Source organism: Eretmochelys imbricata, chromosome 8 (genome assembly GCF_965152235.1).
Source record: "Eretmochelys imbricata isolate rEreImb1 chromosome 8, rEreImb1.hap1, whole genome shotgun sequence".
Classification (NCBI taxonomy): Eukaryota; Metazoa; Chordata; order Testudines; family Cheloniidae; genus Eretmochelys; species Eretmochelys imbricata.
In genome coordinates this window covers 46,417,746-46,440,770 of record NC_135579.1, presented here as the reverse complement: position 1 = coordinate 46,440,770, position 23,025 = coordinate 46,417,746, and the positions used below count along the sequence as shown (strand labels likewise).

General features: G+C 44.7%; 1 protein-coding gene across 1 annotated transcript; it reads left to right on the top strand.

Annotated features, from left to right (window-relative positions):
* The first annotated feature begins 2,296 nt into the window (after positions 1–2,296).
* Positions 2,297–22,392, top strand: LOC144268688 (dimethylaniline monooxygenase [N-oxide-forming] 2-like). Its single transcript, XM_077823824.1, has 8 exons — positions 2,297–2,428; positions 8,017–8,205; positions 12,834–12,996; positions 14,844–14,986; positions 15,761–15,960; positions 17,378–17,737; positions 19,870–19,959; positions 22,044–22,392. Exons 1-8 carry the CDS (start codon positions 2,297–2,299, stop codon positions 22,390–22,392), a joined length of 1,626 nt encoding a protein of 541 aa, XP_077679950.1.
* Positions 22,393–23,025: the final 633 nt, after the last annotated feature.

The window sequence follows — 23,025 nt, the reverse complement described above, 5'->3', positions numbered from 1 at the left end:
GGAGGCATGTAGGTAGGAATAGCGGTCAGTAGGTTTCCGGTATAGGGTAGTGTTTATGTGGCCATCGTTTATTAGCACTGTAGTGTCCAGGAAGTGGATCTCTTGTGTGGACTGGACCAGGCTGAGGTTGATGGTGGGATGGAAATTGTTGAAATCATGGTGGAATTCCTCAAGGGCTTCTTTTCCATGGGTCCAGATGATGAAAATGTCATCAATAGATGACGGCAAGTAGAGTAGGGATGTTAGGGAATGAGAGCTGAGGAAGCATTGTTCTAAGTCAGCCATAAAAATGTTGGCATACTGTGGGGCCATGCGGGTACCCATAGCAGTGCCACTGATTTGAAGGTATACATTGTCCCCAAATGTAAAATAGTTATGGGTAAGGACAAAGTCACAAAGTTCAGCCACCAAGGTTAGCCATGACATTATCGGGGATAGTGTTCTTGACGGCTTGTAGTCCATCTTTGTATGGAATGTTGGTGTAGAGGGCTTCTACATCCATAGTGGCCAGGATGGTGTTATCTGGAAGATCACTGATGGATTGTAGTTTCCTCAGGAAGTCAGTGGTGTCTCGAAGGTAGCTGGGAGTGCTGGTAGCGTAGGGCCTGAGGAGGGAGTCTACCTAGCCAGACAATCCTGCTCTCAGGGTGCCAATGCCTGAGATGATGGGGTGCCCAGGATTTCCAGATTTATGGATCTTGGGTAGTAGATAGAATATCCCAGGTCGGGGTTCCAGGGGTGTGTCTGTGCGGATTTGATCTTGTGCTTTTTCAGGGAGTTTCTTGAGCAAATGCTGTAGTTTCTTTTGGTAACTCCCAGTGGGATCAGAGGGTAATGGCTTGTAGAAAGTGGTGTTGGAGAGCTGCCGAGCAGCCTCTTGTTCATATTCCGACCTATTCATGATGACGACAGCACCTCCTTTGTCAGCCTTTTTGATTATGATGTCAGAGTTGTTTCTGAGGCTGTGGATGGCATTGTGTTCTGCACGGCTGAGGTTATGGGGCAAGTGATGCTGCTTTTCCACAATTTCAGCCCGTGCGCGTCAGTGGAAGCACTCTATGTAGAAGTTCAGTCTGCTGTCTCGACCTTCAGGAGGAGTCCACCTAGAATCCTTCTTTTTGTAGTGTTGGTAAGGAGGTCTCTGTGGATTAGTATGTTGTTCAGAGGTGTGTTGGAAATATTCCTTGAGTCGGAGATGTCGAAAATAGGATTCTAGGTCACCACAGAACTGTATCATGTTCGTGGGGGTGGAGGGGCAGAAGGAGAGACCCCGAGATAGGACAGCTGCTTCTGCTGGGCTAAGAGTATAGTTGGATAGGTTAACAATATTGCTGGGTGGGTTGAGGGAACCATTGCTGTGGCCCCTTGTGGCGTGTAGTAGTTTAGAAAGTTTAGTGTCCTTTTTCTTTTGTAGAGAAGCAAAGTGTGTGTTGTAAATGGCTTGTCTAGTTTTAGTAAAGTCCAGCCACAAGGAAGTTTGTGTGGAAGGTTGGTTTTTTATGAGAGTATCCATTTTTGAGAGCTCATTCTTTATCTTTCCCTGTTTGCTGTAGAGGATGTTGATCAGGTGGTTCCGCAGTTTCTTTGAGAGCGTGTGGCACAAGCTGTCAGCATAGTCTGTGTGGTATGTAGATTGTGATGGATTTTTTACCTTCAGTCCTTTTGGTACGGTGTCCATCTGTTTGCATTTGGAAAGGAAGATGATGTCTGTCTGTATCTGTACAAGTTTTTTCATGCAGTTGATAGATTTCCACTCCATACGGCTAAATGCAGTGCCTTGCATAATGACAGGTTTCAGAGTAACAACCGTGTTAGTCTGTATTCGCAAAAAGAAAAGGAGGACTTGTGGCACCTTAGAGACTAACCAATTTATTTGAGCATGAGCTTTCGTGAGCTACAGCTCACTTCATCAGATGCATACTGTGGAAAGTATAGAAGATCTTTTTATACACACAAAGCATGAAAAAATGGGTGTTTACCACTACAAAAGATTTTCTCCCCCCCCCACACACACACACAAACCCACTCTCCTGATGGTAATAGCTTATCTAAAGTGATCACTCTCCTTTACAATGTGTATGATAATCTAGGTGGGCCATTTCCAGCACAAATCCAGGGTTTAACAAGAACGTCTAAGGAACACTCAGGACTCCATTCTGTCCTCCTCCCACAGAGCAGACTCCAGGACTCACTGACTTGAATTCCTAAACCATTCTGCTGAAGCCACAAGGACCCCGTTCCCTGGGGATTCCTTGCATTGACCAGACTTCGTGATCCTCCCAGACACCAGCATACCATGGCCAAGAGGATTGCTGTGATCGGCTCTGGCGTGAGCGGACTGACCTCCATCAAGTGCTGCCTGGATGAGGGGCTGCAGCCCACCTGCTTCGAGAGAAGCGATGACATCGGGGGGCTCTGGAGGTTCAGAGTAAGTGTGGGGTTCGTTGCCTGTGGCCGTTTTTGTAAATTGGACCCTCCTCTGTTCTGCATTTCCTAAAAGGGCTAAGATCCCCTCTGCTGTCAGGCACAGAGCGAAGCAAAGATGGGAAACAGTGGGTGGAAAAATCCTGAAGGGAGGGGTGAGGAGTAGCCTAGTAGCACATTCCTTCTGGTATCTGGGAGTTAACAGAAGCTGCTCCATGCCCATGTCACTGGGACATGTCGTATGATCAGTGGAATTAGAGAAAGCGGGTCACACTTCAGGAGGAACCAAGTTCAGTGTGACATCAGGAATGCAAGCCAGGTCCAGGCTGCTTGCATATACCCCCTGGAGCCTCAGTATTTACCCCTGGCCTCAGCATGCATAATACAGATCTCTTTCCTAGGACTCTGCCTGCCTGCCCTGACCCTTACCGCTAATGGCACAGGGCAGGGCTGCACAACTGTGATGGGGGGTGGTCATGGTTACAGTCACGTTATAGGTAGGGTTGCCAGTTTTGTTTGGACGTATGCCTGGAGGATAATCTGGGACAATCCTGGATGCTGGCAGCCGTAGTTACATGGCATGTATTCTATGACATACCACTGGGAAAATCACTAGACTTCAAGGCTCTTTAACTCCTTCTCTGTGCTGCCCCCTGCCCAGCTCCATTCTCTTCCTTTGTGACAGGGGCAACTGATCGCAGCCTGGCTCCTGAACTTGCCCCTGGAGCCTGGAAAGTGACTAGCAGAGGGATTTTGTGACAAGCATGTCTCCTCCTTTTTGCTACTTTTTGCTGCTTATGTCAGGCTTGAACACCTGGGGGCAATGGGCTGTTATTTATAAAGGTGGTTTGGTTTTGTTTGATTTTACTGTATAAATATTAGGTAGGACAAGTCTGCTCTCCCCTGGTTTTGCAGAAGGACTCACAGGGGGTGGGGAAAGTTTAATTATGTTCATTTGCAGGGGATGTACATTGTGTAACCCTTCTGCCCATCAGAGTTGGCAGCAACAAGGGCCGGGTTCAATATCTAGGGGATCCGTTCCAATAACACAATGCAAACCGGCTCGAGCCCCCACCCAGTGACCTGGGACAAATATATACCACCCTCGCTGGGTGCCTCCAAGAGGCAATACTTCCCCTCTCCCAAGCACTTAGTCTGAGTGTAGCAAAAAGCCTTTTAATAACAGAGAGAAACAATGTGGCATTATGTTGGGGAAACACCACCAACAGGATTCATAACACAACTCGTGAGCAAAAAACCCACCCCAAGCAAATTGGGGCATGCCCTTTCCCTTTTGTTCTTGAGTCCAGCAACCCCAAATCACCCAAAGTCCCAAAAGTCCAATGACCCAAAAGTCTCTGTCCCTGGTCAGGGCAGCCCCAGAGTTCAAAAGTTTATCTACAGAGCTTTACCTCCTAACCTGGGTGGAGATGGAGGTAAGAGGCACCTTACATGATCTGATGCTGACCGCCCCACAGCTCCATAGGCCTTCGCTCCGCTCTGCCAGCCACCCCACAAACTGCTTCGCTCAGCTCCACTCTGCAGCCCACACGCAGCTCCCGCCATCCCACGAACTGCTCCACGTCCCACCAGCAGCTCCCGCCGTCCTATGAACTGCTCCACCAGCCTGTCCACAAGGCACTCCAGCCGTCCCACAAACTGCTCCACAATATATCTTCAGGCTCCCCCACTACTTAACACACCGCTCAGTGATTTCAGCTCTTAGTCAGTTCAGCTCTTTGGTGAATTCAGCTTGTAGCAGGGGAGCTTCAGTGCTGGTGCACTATTAGCCCAAAGTGAGCTCAGCAGCCTGTAACTAGACTTCTAATGAATTAGCTCTGATATTCCACAGTGGAGAGAGGAGGAAGTGCAATTAGCATGTAAGGCCCTCATGCCACCAAGTATTAATACTTGTCCCCAGCCTCTCTCCATTCACAGAGTTTTGGAACCCATGACCATTGCCTAGCGAGTGCTACTTAGTTGATGGTGAGTCCCTCCATCATAACAAAAGGCCAGGTACAGTTCCAAGCACAGTTCCCATAATCAGGGAAATAACAATTTATTCTTCCTGCCCCAATAACAGAGACACTGGGGATCCCACAGCAGCCAAAGTGACCATTTGGGCAGCTATGGCCTCATTCTAGGCAAGGTGGGTGTGCCTATGCAAATGAGATCGGCCCCTGAAGTTCTTTTCCACAACTTGCCACACCTCACCACCAGATGTCAGGGTGGAGCTCATCCTGACACTGCTTACAATTGTAAGCTCTAATGGAAAGAGATTTTCAATCTTTAACAAAGACATCCTTCCTTCCAAGTGTCCAGTAAACACTGGAGATAAATAGGTGTTAGCCAAAACAAACAAAGTGAAGATTTAAACACTCTGACTAAATGAACTTTTAGTCCATTTTCCTCTCAGTTGCCCAGGTTTTCCTCTCTTGCCTATTAGTGTTGTAATGTTAGTAGCTTTCCAGTTGCCAGGAATCTTTCAGACTAGACAAGAGTGTAAAAAAACCCAGCGGAGCAAAACTTTCCCCCTCCCCCCCCAATCAAACCCTTTTCACTCTCATTCATTTTTCATAAAGCAACAAATGAAGGACCCAAGGTCAATATTTCTTCCTTTTTGGTCTTAGCTCTTGCATTTCCCCACATTTTGTGTGTTCACATATGTTAAATGTAGCAGTGCATGATACAGGTTTTACATTTAATCACACAATTCTAAAAGTAAATTTACTGGCTCATGCTGTATTTCCCTGAGATCAAGATGACATTGTGTTAAATTCAGACCTGCGGTAAGCAGGTGTATCTCCATGGCATTTCAACCGAGTTCAACAACTCTAAATGTGGCATCTTAAATTTTGTCTGAGAGTTCATTTATTTCCCTCTGTCCTTTAAACATAAACATATTACTGATGGCTGTTTTTATGTTCACTTCCACAGCTGTCTGAATAACTGTTTATCTCCCCTCCCTGCCCCCCCATGAGTTAATTGTGCTAATGTGGTTTGTTTACCCCCTAGTGAAACCTTTGTGGGGGGGGGAAGATTGAGAGAACAGTATGTAATCAAGGCAACCTGCAAAAACAAAAAAAGATATGTGCCATTTTTCTGTGTCTTTATGATGTCTAAAGAAAACCTAAAAGTTTGGGCAAGATGGTAAGTTTTCTTGTTTGGCTTGTGTTTTACTTTACATTGTGCGTCTGCCTAGCAACAAGGAAAAATGCCAGGAGCAGATAGCCAAGAGACGACGATTATCCTCATTGAGGGCCTCTACATCTAAATTTGAGTCAAGCCAAAAGTAAAAGATGTAAATGACTAAGAAAGTAAACCTTTTATGGTGAAAAAAATATATATATACATCTCCCAGTGGGTATGGTGACCAGTGTGACACCGGCTTTCAGTAGAGACCTTACATGACACTCTATGGCAGGGGTCCCTAAACTATGGGGTGCTAAGGGTGTGGAGGAACATTCGGGGGCACAGTGGGGCCCAGACCAGCTGCCAGAGATGGGCTGGGGAGGAAGCATCACCCGACCTCTGGCTCCCAGCCCGGCCACAGTTCCATACCCAGTCAGCCCCGACCATGGTCCAGTCATAGCTCCGCTCCCAGTCCCTCTGCCAGCCTCAGCCTCTGACTGACTGCAGCCCAGCCATGGCTCCGCTCCTGGCCCCTGCCCTAGGCCAGCCCCCAGCTGCCCTCTGCCCCCCCGGCCATGGCCCCTGGCTCTTGGCCACAGCTCCAGCCCCAGCATTGGCCCCCCTTACCTCTGTCTGTGCACCCCCTCAGGAGCCGTGGCCCTGCTCCTGGCCCTGGCTCCCAATCATGGCTCTGGGGTGGAGGGCAGCACACAGCGTGACAAGTTTGGGGATCCCTATAACCCTTTCACACCCCTGAGCCGTCTGCCAGTTGGCACAAAGAGGAACCTGGGTTGCAGTCCCCCCTCTTTCCAACCCAAAGAAGATATATTTTTTTTGCCATGTCAAGTAAGCGGAGTGATCCAGCTGCAATGTATCTGGACTTGCTGGTAGAGTTGCCAATCCTCCAGGATTGTCCTGGAGTCTCCAGAAATTAAACATTAATTTTTAATTAAAGATTAATATGTCATGTGATGAAACCTCCAGGAATATGTCCAACCAAAACTGGAAACCCTATGGCTGCTGGAATTCAATAACCTGTTAATTCTCAGCTGGGTCTCAGTGACTGTGTATAAACAAATGGGATCTGTGTTGGGCAATATTTAAATAATCACCCGCCAAGAAAAAATTGCCCCAGCACTGGTGGTGGCTAGAAGCCACACTGCAAGCACTGTACATACACAGCAATTCCTCTAGCACCCCAGCAAGAAGAGACAAAATCATGCCAAATGTGTGTTTGTAAATGTAGAGTTTAATTTTATACTTCATAGAAAGGATCAAATGCAGCCTTGATGGAAATTCTAGAGAGATTCTTACCAAAATACCTTCATTACCAAAATACCTGAGCACCTTCCAGTCATGCGTTAAGTGACATGACTAAGCTCTGTCACATATGGTTTGTTCTTTCTCTCACTCTCTCCCAAAGGAGAGAATTGTGCACGCTGTGGAGTGTTTTGATGGGGTTTTTTTAATATAAATCATATGTACACCATACTGTGTTTGACAGGAGGTCTCTACCATGTAATGTCAGGGACGAAATGTTGCCCTAGAAGAATTTAGACAGCAATGAGACAGACCTCATTAGACAGCAACCGTGTATGGTATATTGCAGTTTATACTGCCATTCCCCCAGTTAAAAATGTAGCTGAATTATGGTGCCAGTGTAAATAGTCTATGGACACTAGGGCAAGCATGCAATTCTGTGCTGAAGCAATTAATACTTTTTCTGTATGTCTGCCAAAGGAGGAAGAAGCCCTTAGGACACAAATGAGTCTTGCAGAAATCTTACAACATGGGAGAGGACTGTAAATGATTGTAGATAGCCATGAAATAGTGACCTGTTCAAACTTCAGTAACACCATGAACCAAGCATTCAAAGACTACTGACAAGTCATAAGAGTTGCTACAACAGCAGCCATTCATGTATACCATTGTTTATTATTTGTATCACAGCATCATCTAGATGCCCCAACAAGGTCCCATTGTGTTAGTACTGTACATACACCAAATGAGACATCCTCAAAGAACTTAACAATCTCAATAGACAAAGCACAGGAAAAAGGCAGTGGCATTATCCCCATTTTACAGATGGGAAACAGAGGTCCAGAGAGATCCTCAAAGGTATTTAGGCTCCTAACTTCCATTGGATCTGGGCCTAAGTGACTTCCACAAGGTGTCATAGTGCATCTGCAGTTCACGTCTCCTGAGTTTCAGCCCAGACTCTTAACTACAAGACCATCCTCACAAAGGAGAACATCTGCTACAAAGAAAAACTTGTGGCAAGAAAGATCACTTTGGCTCTTCATTGGGAAGCTTAAACAGAAGCGAGAGCCCACACAATGCATTCGGCCATCACAAACCTTCAGACTCAATGAGCGTCACACAGCAACATGGAAAACTCTGCGGATTTGCACTATCTAGTAACATTTTAAAATACACCTTTGTTTGTCTGATGTTTTCTAGGAAAAGGTAGAGGAAGGCAGAGCCAGTATCTACCAATCCGTATTCACCAATTCCTCCAAGGAGATGTCGTGCTTCAGTGACTTTCCAATGCCTGAACACTTTCCAAACTTCCTGCACAACACCAGATTCCTAGAATATTTGAAACTGTATGCAAATCGCTTTGATCTTCTGAAATACATCAGGTTCAAGGTATGTCCTATTAAAAGAGGGTCCTGCTACTTTTTTATTTCCTATACACAAAAGCCAGTCCCCTACTTATAGGCTACATAACTAGTCTTTTGGGTTAAGGAAAACAACAGAATAAGAAAGAACAAAAGTAAAGTCTGCATGAGATAGAGCACAACTTCAGAATGGCTAGTTACATAACATAACCTACCAATTCTGCATGTGTGTTTAGAACTACAGCTGTATGCAGTGTTGTTATAGCCATGTTGGTCCCAGGATATATGCAAAATAAGGTGGGAGAGGTAATATTTTTAGTGGACCAACTTCTGCAGGTGAGAGAGACATGGTTTCGAGCTTACACTGAAAAAGAGCTCTGCATAAGCTCAAAAGCTTGTGTGTCTCACCAACAGAAGTTGGTCCAATAAACAATATTACCTCCAGCACCTTATGTCTCTAGAACTATAGCTGACCTGGCTTCTGGGGAACAGATTGCTTTCTGATAATACTCTTCTTCAGGTTAACTCTCTGCTGGGTGGAGGACCTGGGGAAGGCTTGGGGAAGGCCCAATATTATGGAAGAGAGATGAGAAGAGAGATGAGACTGTCACACGGTGACTGAAAAGGGACAATGCGGCCACAGGGGAAAGGGCAGTAGGGGCATGGATTAGATGCTGAGCAGATTCAGATTCAACAGGGTAGATGATCGATCAAAATTCTGACCAAGCCCCCGATAGTGAGAGGGGACACTTACAGGATTCTGGCCTTTTTCTCATGGATTCAGTCCCAACCCCTGTTTCTACCCCAGCATGTCAGGACAAGGAACAGTGTGAAGAGATCAGGCTAGTGGATAGGATAAAAAGACCAAAGCATCATTTTTCTTTGGGTTTCTTAAATTGCTTTAAACTAGGTGTTTCCAACTCATTCTCTTACAAGGGCCAAATTGCACAATTAATTAGGGTCTGTGATGCTCTCCAGGAGCACCCAGGGCTGTGAGGCACCTTGCTACCACCCACCCTTCTCATAAGCAAGCCCCGACTGTACCAGCTGGGCATCAGCTCCCCAGCTCCATAGGCAACACAAGCAATGCCCTCTAGGTCTGTGCTCTCCTCCCCACAGGTTAGCGATAGGTGTACTCCAACTTCCGAGCATCTATCTGGAGCATCCAGCCCCTGGTCCGCTGCATGCTCACAGAATTCACCACTGTGCTGCTCCCAAAGAAGCAGTGTACCCCAGTTTACCAATCCCACCTCAGATCACCGCTCCCCCTCACACCCAGCACTTAGACAGGCTCATAGGGAAATCAAGTGTAAGTTTAGCTTAATGCAGTTGAGCTCCCTCAAAGTTTTTGCAGTGTTTTCCAGCCAGGTGGGCTGTGACCCTCCTTTCATAAGATAACACGCTGATAGTTCATCTTCTCAATGAAAGAGCCCAGGGTGTCTCTCTGCAATACACTTCCAATCCATTGTCTTTACTAGTAAATAGGATGCCCACCACACGTTGAGTGTGAGGGGTTTTTGGGTGGGGGGTTGGGGTTTTTGGTTCAGATACATAACTCCTTAAATATCATCCATCCATACATCTTATACTTAGGGCTGTTAAGCGATTAAACAAATTAATTGCATGGTTAAACAATAATAGAATACTATTTATATAAATATTTTGGCTGTTTTCCACATTTTCAAATATATTGATTTTGATTACAACGCAGAATACAAAGTATACAGTGCTCACTTTATAATTATTATAAATATTTGCACTGTAAAAATAAAAGAAATAATATTTTTCAATTCACTTAATATAAGTACTGTAGTGCAATCTCTTTGTCATGAAAGTTGAACTTAGAAATATAGAATTATGTACAAAAAGTAACTGCATTAAAAAAATAAAACAATGTAAAACTTTAGAGACTACAAGTCCATTCAGTCCTACTTCTTGTTCAGCCAATCACTCAAACAAACAAGTTTGTTCACATTCGCAGGAGATAATACTGTCTGCTTCTTGTTTACAATGTCACCTGAAAGTGAGAACAGGCATTCTCATGTCTCTGCTGTAGCCGGCATTTTAAAATATTTATGTGCCAGATGCACGAAAGATTCATATGTCCCTTCATGCTTCGACCACCATTCCAGGGAACATGCGTCCATGCTGATGATGAGTTCTGCTCGATAACGATCCAAAGCAGTGCAGACCAACGCATGTTCATTTTCATCATCTGAGTCAGATGCCACCAGCAGAAGGTTGATTGTCTTTTTTGGTGGTTCACGTTCTGTAGTTTCCACATTGGAGTGCTGCTTTTTTAAGACATCTGAAAGCGTGCTCCACACCCTATCCTGATCAGATTTTGGAAGACACTTCAGATTCTTAAACCTTGGGTTGAGTGCTGTAGCTATCTTTAGAAATCTCACATTGGTACTTTCTTTGCGTTTTGTCAAATCTGCAGTGAAAGTGTTTTTAAAACAAACAACATGTGCTGGGTCCTCACCCAAGACTGCTCTAACAGAATATATGGCAGAACGTGGGTAAAACAGACATATAATTCTTCCCCAAGGAGTTCAGTCACAAATTTAATTAACACATTATTTTTTTAACGAGCATCATCAGCATAGAAGCATGCCCTCTGGAATGGTGGCCAAAGCATGAAGGGACATAGGAATGTTTAGCATATCTGGCACGTAAATACCTTGCAACGCTGGCTACAAAATGCCATGCAAACATCTGTTCTCACTTTCAGGTGACATTGTAAATAAGAAGCGGGCAGCATCATCTCCCGTAAATGTAAAGAAACTTGTTTCTCTTAGCAATTGGCTGAACAAGTAGGACTGAGTGGACTTGTAGGTGCAAAAGTTTTACATTGTTTTGTTTTTGAGTCTGTTATGTAGCAGAAAAAAATCTACATTTGTAAGCTGTGCTTTCACAATAAAGAGATTGCACTGTGGTACTTGTATGAGGTGAAAATTGAAAAATACTATTTCTTCAAGCATTTTGCAATAAAAATAATATAAAGTGAGCACTGTACACTTTGTATTCTGTGTTGTACTTGAAATCAATATATTTGAAAATGTAGAAAAACATCCAAAATATTTAATAAATTTTAATTGTTATTCTATTGTTTAACAGTGTGATTAAAACTGCAATTAATCACGATTAAAAAAAATTAATTGTGATTTTAAAAATTAGTTAATAGCGTGAGTTAACTGTGATTAATCAACAGCCCTGCTCATAATGACTCTGACCAGTGTGTTACTGACTGTTGGTAAAGACAGTAGCTCACGAAAGCTTATGCTCAAATAAATTTGTTAGTCTCTAAGGTGCCACAAGTCCTCCTTTTCTTTTTGCGGATACAGACTAACACGGCTGCTACTCTGAAACTTGGTAAAGACAGCATATACCACCCTTTAGTGAATACTTATGCACATATCTGAATAAGGGGATCCCTGTAAAACCCTGTGCAACCAATGCCCTCTGCCTCAAGAAGTCACAAGATCCATAGGTGGGGTCTACAGAACTGGGACCCATGTTCTATGATCACTCCAGAATGGATCTCTCAGTGATGAGAATGTAATCCTTTGGCAAATTTGCACATCATCCCTTGGGCCTCATATAGCAACCTAACATTTACGCCAATGTGTCCATATATTTTGCTTCACATTTGGGGGTATTCCAGTTAAGATTTCTGTGGCCTGATATTCAAAGCGCTGAGCACCCATAGCTCCAAGTCATTTGGAAACATGAGTGCTCAGCACCTGGAAAATCCAGCCCTGGCTGCTGACACGCCCAAAATTAAAGGGCAGTTTGAAAAATGTTTCCGTGAGTTTGGTTACTGTCGCATTCACCATCACGGAGTGGGGATAAATGATGCATGGTACTTCTAACACTAGGATTATTTCTGAACTTTGTTTTTGTGTTTGAACATGCAGTTGGCCATTTTGCATGCAGAGGTGTAGTAATTGTGTGTGCAAAGAAGATGCACAGTTGCAACCTAAGCTATCTGAAAACTTTCCCCTTTCAGCTTTCGTCTACACCAGGCTTGTAGCCAGAAGTTTTCACGGTTGCTACCAGCAGTTCAACTCTACTAGTGGTAGCAACATTTTTACCATTCTGTCACCCAGATCTGCTCTGGGCAATGCTAGGCAACAGGTAATAAAAGCCAGCAGCAACAGGAACCTGATCAGCCTAGCGTTGCCATCATTGCTACCACCAGTGGAGTGGGATCAAGGGGGGGAAAACTTTGGGCATGAAACCCTAGTGTAGACACAGCCAAAATGTCACCATAAGGCATAGGAGTTAAAGCCCAGTTAAGGTGAACTGGACCAATTCACTCATCTCTGAGCTGTTTCAGGCTTCAGCAGTACTATGTTCCCTTCACAGCTGGAAGGTTATGTTTGCAGCAGTAAGGGCTACAATCTTCCTTGTCGGTTAAATGAAAGCTAGCATTCTGGAAAGTCTGGATCTGTCAAGCAGGCTGGATTAAATATACCCATTTCTGGCCTGTAAACTACGTAGTTAACTTCCTGCTTTAAGTCAAACCTGAATGTGGAGCCCAGTTCAATCCTAGCTTCTGAGCTCCTCTGAGTATGTGAGTCACAATAGATCACCTCTAACATATGGTGCTGTGGCCAAAGCACCGATGTCTTTTCTCGGGTTTACTTTCAGACCACAGTCACCAGTGTAAGAAAATGCCCGGATTTCTCTACCACTGGCCAGTGGATTGTTGTCACTGAGAGTGATGGGAAGCAAGAATCCACCATGTTTGATGCCGTTATGGTGTGCATGGGTCACCATATAGAATCCTTTATCCCGGTGCAGTCTTTTCCTGGTAAGAGCTGTGTTTGCAAAGCCCTCCTACAGGATGTATTTGGGGTCCAGGTTAACAAGGTGCAAAACCAGGAACAGCTAGGGACAATTGTTTGTATTCCTATATCGATATGAGAGCCTATGGCTCGCTGCATGACCGGTTTAATGATTCCTCCAGATCTGATTATTCCTTCCTGTCTCTCTTGAGGCTTTAGTCCCTTGGAAGCATTACAGTTATTGGATTATCCAAATCATTACTTCAGCAAGCAGATGGGCCTGGATCCCATATCCTCTGAAGCCAATGGATATGTTTCCATTCACTTCAATGTGTGCTATATAGTGCCCAGCTGTTTGCTTTCCTGATACGAGACTAATTTAAAGGAAGAGCATTGCGAAATTCTGTACATTCACCAAATACCTGGCCATGAACAATGCAGGGTTCAAATCAGGAAGCTGTTATCTGTTTGATTCTGTTGTCTCTCCTATATTGGTGTGTATTTTATATATATAATAGCACCTCCACTGCCATATTCTTCTTTTCTCTGCTAGCTTTCTTCTTCCTTCTCTTCTTTTTGCCCTGAAAAATCTCAGTTACAATGTTTAAATTCTCACCCTCTCCAATATTTTCAGCTCTTCCAGTAAAAGTAAAGTTTGGGGTCAGTTGGTTTTGGACAAAGGTTGGTTCAGTTTCTACTTTAGTGGAATGGTTTTTCCTGGTACTGAAGCAAAATTGTTGGCACGATCAAAGTTTGGCACAAACACACATCAGGAGGCAGCTAGGCCTTTGAGTGGATTGACCAAACATACCAGGCACACTCAAGTATTTGCTCCGTTCTTAACATTTGGCACAGGCCAGCTGGCATCCCCACCCAATTGCAAGCAATGATTGCAGGCAAAGGGCTCAAACCTCTACAGCAATGAGTGTATACTCGTTGCAGCTCAGGAGTGGGGGGCCACCTTTCCAGTCCCCCAGTTCTGTACCAGATTAGGAACATAGCCCCTGGGGTAACTTAAAGCATCTTCAGAGTTGCCATGTTATGCCACCTGCACCCAGTGCTCTGCCCTGCCCCGGCACATCCCTCCCACACCTCCAAAGAACAGTGTGCAGCGGGGGGGATCTCCAGCCTTTTCGATCAACATTCATCCTGTTCACTGCATGAGCAGTATACAGCAGGTGGAAGAGGGCCCGAGGGTTACACCCAATGTGTCCACAAATCAAAGGCACTGCTCTCCACTGAAACTTCTCATTTTTCTTTCTAGTAAAGCATACCTAGACGTCTTCTCACGCCAAACACCCTACATCTCAATGTCTCTAAACTCTGGGAGGGAGAGGAAGGGTTGAAATACAAACTTGGATCTGCAAAAAAAAAAAAGGAGTACTTGTGGCACCTTAGAGACTAACAAAATTTATTTGAGCATAAGCTTTCGTGAGCTACAGCTCACTTCATCAGATGCATCTATGCTCAAATAAATTTGTTAGTCACTAAGGTGCCACAAGTACTCCTTTTCTTTTTGCAGATACAGACTAACATGGCAGCTACTCTGAAACTTGGATCTGAATTTTATCTTCATAACAGGCCGAACCAATTGACATCCCCACAAAACCTGCAGCCAAATGCCCCAGAATTTTAAGATGCTCCAAGTCTGGTGCTGAGGGTATATCTACACTGCAATCAGGAGGTGTGATTGCAGCATGTGTAGCCCAGCTAGATCAAAGCTAGATTGAGTAACACTAGCGGTGAAGCCATGGCAGTACAAGCAGGTTAGCCCTGCCCACCCAGGACCCTGGAACAATCACATACCCTGAGCGTTAGCAGTTTAAAATCCATCTCTGCACTGAGATTCCAATCCTTCCTTCTCTCCTCGTAGGTATCGAAAAGTTCAAGGGCCAATATTTCCACAGCCGGGAGTACAAGAGCCCGGAAGGATTTCAGGGGAAGACGGTTGTGGTGATTGGAATGGGGAACTCTGCATCGGATATTGCTGTGGACCTCTGTCAGATAGCCAAACGGGTAGTGTCACTTAGCCTGCTACCCTTGTGATTTGGGGTGAGGGCGGTAGAAGGCATCCATATACTGCATCCATAACATATACTGATGTGGCATGTAAGTAAATTACACGCCATGTCAGTATACTGTGGCCCAGAGACTTATTAAGAATAGCGATCACCTAGAATACGCATCATCCCAGGCATTAAACCCCAAATCTTTGCTTCTCTAGAGCAGGAAAAAGGCCTCTAACGATTGGTTGCTATTATTTTGATTGTTTATTCTATGCATTTCAGTAGGGCCTAGTGGCCCCAACTGCAATCACAGTTCCATTGGGCTAGGCCCAGTACATACACACAGCAAAAGGTCCTGCACTCAGGCCAGCCAACAATTTTAAAAGACAAGATGGACAAAGGGTGGGAGAAAAGAAGTGGTGTTATCCCCATTGTACAGGTGGGAAACTGAGGCATGGAGAAGTTAAGCAATTTCCCAGGGTCACAAAGGGAGGCTGGAGCCAAATCCAGCTCTCCTGAGTTAGAAAAGATCACCTTTCCTTTGAGACTGGTACATCTAGTATCAGCCTCCACTATGAAAAGCAATCTGAAGTGGGTGTTTTTTTCCCAGCCCCCTGACTCTGTTCTGAGACATTGTGCTCTACTGTTTTGACCTTGGTAGCCTCAAGCAGGAGAAGATGTTCAATGTCTGGAGATAAAACTAGGCTGAGATTTGCAATGCAAACAATGCACATGCTGCAGAAGACTGTCACTGCTTAAAGTGGAATTCTATATTGCCTTGTAGGTGTTCATCAGCACCAGAGGAGGCTCATGGGTAATGAGCCGGGTCTACGATGACGGCTACCCTTGGGACACTGTATTTCACACCCGATTTAGCAATCTGATCAGAAGTATCCTGCCTTGGCCACTTTTGAAACTGGTGTATGAACAGAAGATGAACCAATGGTTTAACCATGAAAACTATGGCTTGGTGCCTCAGAACAGGTATGTACTTTTAACGTGCAGCTGATCTATGGGTAGCTGGAGAGGAAAAGCAATCTGAATCATGTAATTATTATGAGGCCATACTCTGTCCTCACTCATGCTTCACTTACTCCTTACTCAGGCTAAACTCTTACTGAATATAGGACTGGCAGGACTAGATCAGACCTGAGGGCTCTCTACCTCAGTCTGTCTCTGACACTGGCCAGGGCCATATGCTTCAGGAGAACGTGCAAGAAATTCAGTAGTGGGCAATTATGGACAATCATGGGCAAGTTTCTTCCTAACCACCATCATTTAGTGGTCAGATTATGCCCTGAAGCATGAGGGTGTACATTTTTGGATGTTCTCATTATCCACAAACACGTGTAATTCTTTTTTAATCCTGCAGTAGACCAAACTAACCCTCCAATCTTAACCCCCCAAAACACTGGGATTGTTTGAAATCTGGATTCAGATGTGAAGGGTTGGACCCATCTCTGCTTAAAATGCCAGGAAAAGGTCCAAGATCAAAACATGTACATTCTCCAGGAAAATAAATCTCCGGGGAGGAGGGAGAGGAGTTGGGGCTGGTGGAGGGGAGTGGGTCCTTGGCAGTGCTCAACTCTGTCCTAAAACTCTATGGAAAATGCTCTTGGGAACCCAAGTCCTGCCAGGAAAGAGCAAATATTTATTTAGATTTTATAAAACAGTTGATTCAAGTCTTTCAATGAGGGCAAGAATTAGATACTCAAAGGAGAAGAGTCCAATGGCTTAGATATGTGGAACTAATCTCCTTCTAGTGCAGGAGGAAATGCATCCATTTAAACAGAAATGTCAAAAATGTCTCCCTTAGATCACCTCAGCTTTTGGGTGGCCAGTCTGGGCCACCTTAGGCCTCGCTTTCTGACCTGCAACACCTGTTAACTTATTTCAGTCGGAGCTGTGGGTGCTCAGCACCCCTGGAAATCAGGCTGAGGATACATCAAATTTGTGGACACTTGAAACTTTTGACCTTAACTTCCAAGTATATCACCATGGCTGCGCTGAAAGAACTGGCCCCAAAGTGTGGAACCTGGAATGACTGTATGATTCAGTGACACTCTATTACTACAGACCCTGCTGACCTATGCAAATAGGGATAACAGGGTGTAAAATGGGTATTACTAACATGCTATTTCTACCCTACGCCTCTTGTCTGTAGTCCTATCGATATGCATTTTGTCAGCTCATTCCAATCCTTCAGTCTTACTCTTCTTCATGGTATGCCTGATAGAGTGAAATTGATAACAGCTTCACTGCAGCTGACTAGCTGTGGGATCTTTGGCACTCAGTCCTCGCAGCCCCCAGGTTATTTAGGGGAGCTAGGATGTAAGGACTTTGCGCACTGTTTGCATGGCCTCAACAAACCAGATGCCTCTACCATCTTGTGTCCTTCCAGAGCCCTGATGAAAGAGCCAGTGTTCAATGATGACCTTCCAAGCCGCATCCTCTGCGGCAGTGTGATGGTGAAGCCCATTGTGAAGGAGTTCACTGAAACCGCTGCCATCTTTGAAGATGGGACTATGGAGGAGAACGTGGACGTTGTCATCTTTGCCACTGGCTACAGCTTCTCGTTCCCCTTCCTGGAGCAGTCAGTCATCAAAGTGGAGAACAACGAGGCTCCGCTGTACAAACAAGTCTTCCCCGCTACCCTGGAGAAGCCAACGCTGGCCGTCATTGGCCTCATACAGCCGCTTGGGCCCATCATGCCTAACGCAGAGCTGCAGGCACGCTGGGCCACAAGAGTCTTTAAAGGGAAGTGGACGGCCGTGTTGTGATCCACGCGTAACAACTGCCAACCCGCCAACCCAACCGTGTGACCAGATTTAACCTTAAGTGGGCACAACTGCCACTGAAATCAGTACTAGTGCCCTTTGCATCAGGGTTCAGTTTGGCTTATTGTCCCTGCTGCAAGGTGTTTACATGCTTGATTTAGATAAGAATGACACATGGGAATACAGGACAGGGAGAGAATGGCGAAGGACACCAGTGCAGGTTCTAAATTCAAAAGGTTCACATTTGTTGACTCCCACTCATGGGACTGACTCTTTAATATCCCTCCTTAGCATGCTCCGTCTGCACAGACCACTTCTGATATTTTTTTTAAACAGTGAGGGTAATTAACTGCTCTAATCTAGCTCAACCACAAGTTATGGGCTGGATACAGGAATAACAGAAATTCCCTGGCCTGTGTGATGCAGGAGGTCTAACAACATGATCACAATGGTCCCATCAGCCTTAACATGTATTAATCTCTAATGTAGCTTACTGCCAGAGATCTGAAAGCAGGGAACTGTGGTGTTGGTATTCTTATCCACAAGTGTCACTGCAGCCAATAAGAATCAGTAAAAGAGATCAGAGAATATCAATGGGATATGATCATTATAATAAATATGTAAAATTAGGGACCAGGGGAGAAAGCAAGAGCTGTGAGCTGCAACTGGTTTGACCCTGAGTTGCTTCTGCCACAGAAATACAGCTGAAAGCATATTTACCTGGAAAGGGAACAAGGCTCCGCTTCTTACAGAGCAGTCTTCTGAAGCAGCTGTTTAGTGTCCACTGCTTTCATCACTGATATCTTACTTAGAATCACAGAATATCAGGGTTGGAAGAGAGACCTCAGGAGGTCATCTAGTCCAACCCCCTGTTCAAAGCAGGACCAACCCCAGCTATCTCTTACTTCTCTGATAATCTCGCAAAGCAGTTGGGCTGTCAGAAAGAACAAAAGGTAAACTAAAGCACTCGTCTCCTGAAGTGCACAGGTCAATCTCCGACTCCTATTCATAACAGACAGGCATTCCCACATTAGGTTTAATCTTTCTAAATGTAAGTTTCACTTAAGAATGAACAGCTTTGATATTTTTCTAGGCAGCAGTTTCATCTAGTGGTTTATCAAATAGTTAAAGGACAGAAGTCGAACCCAGGAGTCCTGGGTTCTATTTCCAGCTCTGGCACTGAGTTACTACCATAGGGTTTTGGCCAAGTGACCATTTATCCAGCTGTAAAATTTGTATAATATTCAGACATTTTTTCCCTTCTTGAAATAAATATCAAGACTAAGTCACCTCTTGGGTCAAAACTTATCTTAAGGAACAACAAATCTTGAAAATAACCAAAAGAAAAGTCAATACATGTTATTGTTGCTCTGGGTGCATGTAACAATCTTTCAGACAGCTACACTAGAATTCTCTCTCATTGTGCAGCTCTCTGTAAACTTGCAAGGGCTTCTCTGTACCGCGTCATGAGCATTGATGGTGCTACAGAAACAAAAGCTGCTGGCAGTGCACCGTAATTTAGGAATTATCCTTTTAAACTAACGTTGTAAAGGAAAGGTGGAATTAGAGGAGCAGAAAAAGCTTTTCTTCCCCTTCTGAGAGTTTAAACCAAACTCCTCACTGAGGAGATCAACTAGAAAAATGCACTGTCTTGCCACATGATTGATTTCAGCCCGCCATAAATTAGGATTTGCTAGTTATAAGTAACAATATCTCCCTGTCTAAGAGGAGTGCTCTGCTGTAAGGTTTAATGAGTATTTGTGAAAGCACTGAGGCCCAGATCTGCCAAGGTATTCCACAAAGTCAGTGGAAGTTAGGAGCCTAAGTAACTTGGAGGATGGGCCGCATAGACCCAAGGCTGAATTGGAGCCAGGTGTCATAAGGGCAGATTAAATGAATTTGTCTTGCCACAGTCCCCATGGCAAAACTAGAGCAGCAGGATGGAGAATTCAGTCCCCTTTGTGGCAGAGGCCTCGGGGAAGCAACACTTTTAAGCATTTGTAGTGGAATGTGCAAACTACTTGATGTAACAGACCAGGGCAGGAAGCTTCCCAAATCCAGCTCTGAACTTCAAAGCTTGGGTCCCTCTGTAATTCTTGTAACTTATAAGTAACAGCCACTTTAATTTTCTAGGGCTGACTGAGCTGCCCTCCAAGAGCACTATGATGACTGACATTGTCAAGAGGAAAGAGAAGAGGATCAAATGGTATGAAACACCACCTAATTAATATTACTATTCTCCACTCATCATGGGAGCAGTTTATACTTATGGAGGAAATTGTATTTCTCCTTCCTCTCATGCTCCTTCTCAGAAAATACAGTCCAAAGTCTTCTAGAAGCTTTCACTGGCATTCATGTCTTCATGTGTTTAAAATATACTCCATCTGCTCAATGACTAGCTCGCTGGCAGATATTACAAATGCCTTGAGTATTTGGGTTCCCCTCATTTCTTTTCTGGCTGCCAGACCTGTGTGTGTATTCCCTCCAGACTGAATACTTTAACCACACTTGCACAATTCCACTGCCCGCAGGAAAAAGGGTTATGGAACCATGTCAACCACATATATCAGTGTAGTCTCTTGATTATTCCTAGTAGCCAGTGATGAACATCACCCCAAACTAGCCAAGGATGCCTTCTGCTATTTTGTGGCAACGAAATGCAATTCTCATGCTTGCGCTGAAAGGAAAACAGGACACCTTTCAGACCACTTTCCAGAACTCTGCTGCCACTGTCTTTAGATTCAGCCTCCCTGTGGTGTGTCTGCCATCTCCCTTTTCACTCCTGTGTAAGAATGGCAGTGGGTTTTATCCTCCTTCAGATTGGTGGGTGTTGGATATTATATTCATCAGCCTTAAACCACATGCCCTTTTGGTCCATTACAAATCCTCATCAGAGAGCCTATACGAATTTCCCCAAGGGTCTTTCACATAGTTTATTTTGTTGATCAGAGAGAGACCTCTTTTGAAGGCAGCTACAGTAGAAGTTGGCCAGGCTCACTAGCTTCCTTATCCCACAAAAATGTGAAGCTTATACCACATGCTGGTCCTCTGGAAATGTTAATCTGTGTGCCTAATACTTGAAGTGCCAAGAGTTAAGGGCTCAGCAGGTTGCAGAAATTGGAGTTGGGAGTTTCTCTGTAGCATCCATTGCTGTCATATCCAAGCTCTGAATGCATAGCAATAATTCTTTGCATAAAGTTCTGCTCATTCCAGCCCATGAAATATTTCACAGGGTGTCTTTTGAATTGAAAAGTTTTCCATTTTTCTAATGTTAACCTGAAATCACTGGTAGTCACCTGTGGGCTGTAATACTGTGTTCTAATTTTGGTTGTTGGGTGGTGTTGGTGCCCTGAGATGTACAGGAGGTCAGACTAGCAGATTGGTGGTCCCATCTTGCCTTTGATGACATACTATAGAGTTTCGGGGCGTGTAGGAAGATGGTCTGAGTAGAACAGCTCTTTTCCATCTCTGACTACGAAGCTGTGATCCTTAGGGTTTGCTAGCAAAAATGTGAACACATTTGTACACACTTCAGTCAGAGCAGCACTATTGCACATGCCAAATGACCTGTTAGATGTAGGTGGTTTGTGTGCACACAGTTCTGAAAATCTGTCCCTGTAGGCCCATACTGGGGACTCAACTGCAGCTGAAAGGGATTAAGATTGTCTAAGGTATGAGAAATGCACTAGGTAGGATGATATTATTTGTAATGCAAACATGCCGGCTTCTTCAGAAATAGTACGTAACCTGCTGACACCAACGTTCGGTAAATGTGCCTTGTTCTCTGAAAATTGGGGTCTACAGTTTTTTCGCATGGAGGTAACTACAATTCAGCCAGTTTTCGGGTATGTCTGCATTGCAATGTGGAGATGGGATTGCAGCACGTATAGACATACCAGAGGTAGCTCTGATCTTGATTAAGAATAGCAATGTAATCATGGCAGCTTGAATGTGTACCTAGAGTCATGAGCTGGGGGGCTGACCCGAGCAGCTGCCCATGCTGCCACAGCTTCACTCGAGCTAGCTTTGCTCTAACTGGATGCTACATCAGAGAGCTGCGCTACCCAAAAGTCTCTCTGGGGTGCTTCTTGTGGCTCTGAATTCCATTATTTCTCAATCTTCCCATATCTTGTCCACTTCCCTGTCTTTCTCCCTTCTTAGCAATAGGTTAGCGTGGTATTTGCCAGTTCTCTACATGACATCCCTTTAGAACTGTATAAATCGGGAGTATCAGGTTCAATGTACATGGATCACTGAACAGTTCTGACAGTTTCTTTGCTCTCTCCTAAGGTTTGGTACCAGCCGCAGCCAGACGTTGCAAACCGATCACATTGAATATCTGGATGAGCTCGCCGAAGGCTCGGATGCGAGACCCAGAATCCTTCCGCTGCTCCTGAAGGATCCCAAGCTGGCCCTGACGATTTACTTTGGCCCCTGCAGCCCCTTCCAGTTCCGCTTGACCGGCCCGGGGAAGTGGGATGGAGCCAGAAATGCCATCCTGACCCAAAGGGCACGGATCATCAAACCCACAAGAACGCGCGTGTTGCGTGACGCTTCAAACCACTCCCTGGTTTCATATTTGCTTAAAATCTTTGGTCTCCTTGCTCTCTTCGCTGCAATTTTTGTTAGTTTCCATTAGTCCTGAGCTCTCAGCAATGTGATGTGATGCTCTGCCCACTATAGAAGGCTTTCCCTTAAAAATAACAACCTCCTTGCCATATACCAGTCCATGGGTCTGATCCAGAGAGGTGCTGAGCATCTGCAGCTGCTGACTGGTGCTAGCGAACATTGTGGGTGCTCATCATCACTTTTTAAAATCAGCCCATTTGATTGGAGCTCTCTAGCAAAGCTATGGGTTGAGATTTTTCAAAGCAGGCTATATAGGAGGTCAGACTAGATGGTTGGGTGGTCCCTTCTGGGCCTAAACTCTGCTCACGCAGCTCCCATTTCAATTAACACAAGGTTGTGTTCCTAAATCCCTTAGGCAGCTTCACTTTGATCTGTTGATTTGGGCTCTGTTTAAATGCTGAGGGCTTGTCTATACACAAAAGTTGTACCCCTTTGACTGTACTGATATCATTATAACAGTACAACCCTCAGTGCTGACACAACTTTCGTGGAATAAGGCACCTTTTATGCCACTGTTGCTGCTTCCTATGTATGGGAAGGGGAATAATCTATACTGTTATAACTGCCTCCACACTGGCGGTTGTACTGGTATAACTATTTTAGTAAACAGTTCCTCCCTTACCCAACATAGTTATACTGGTAC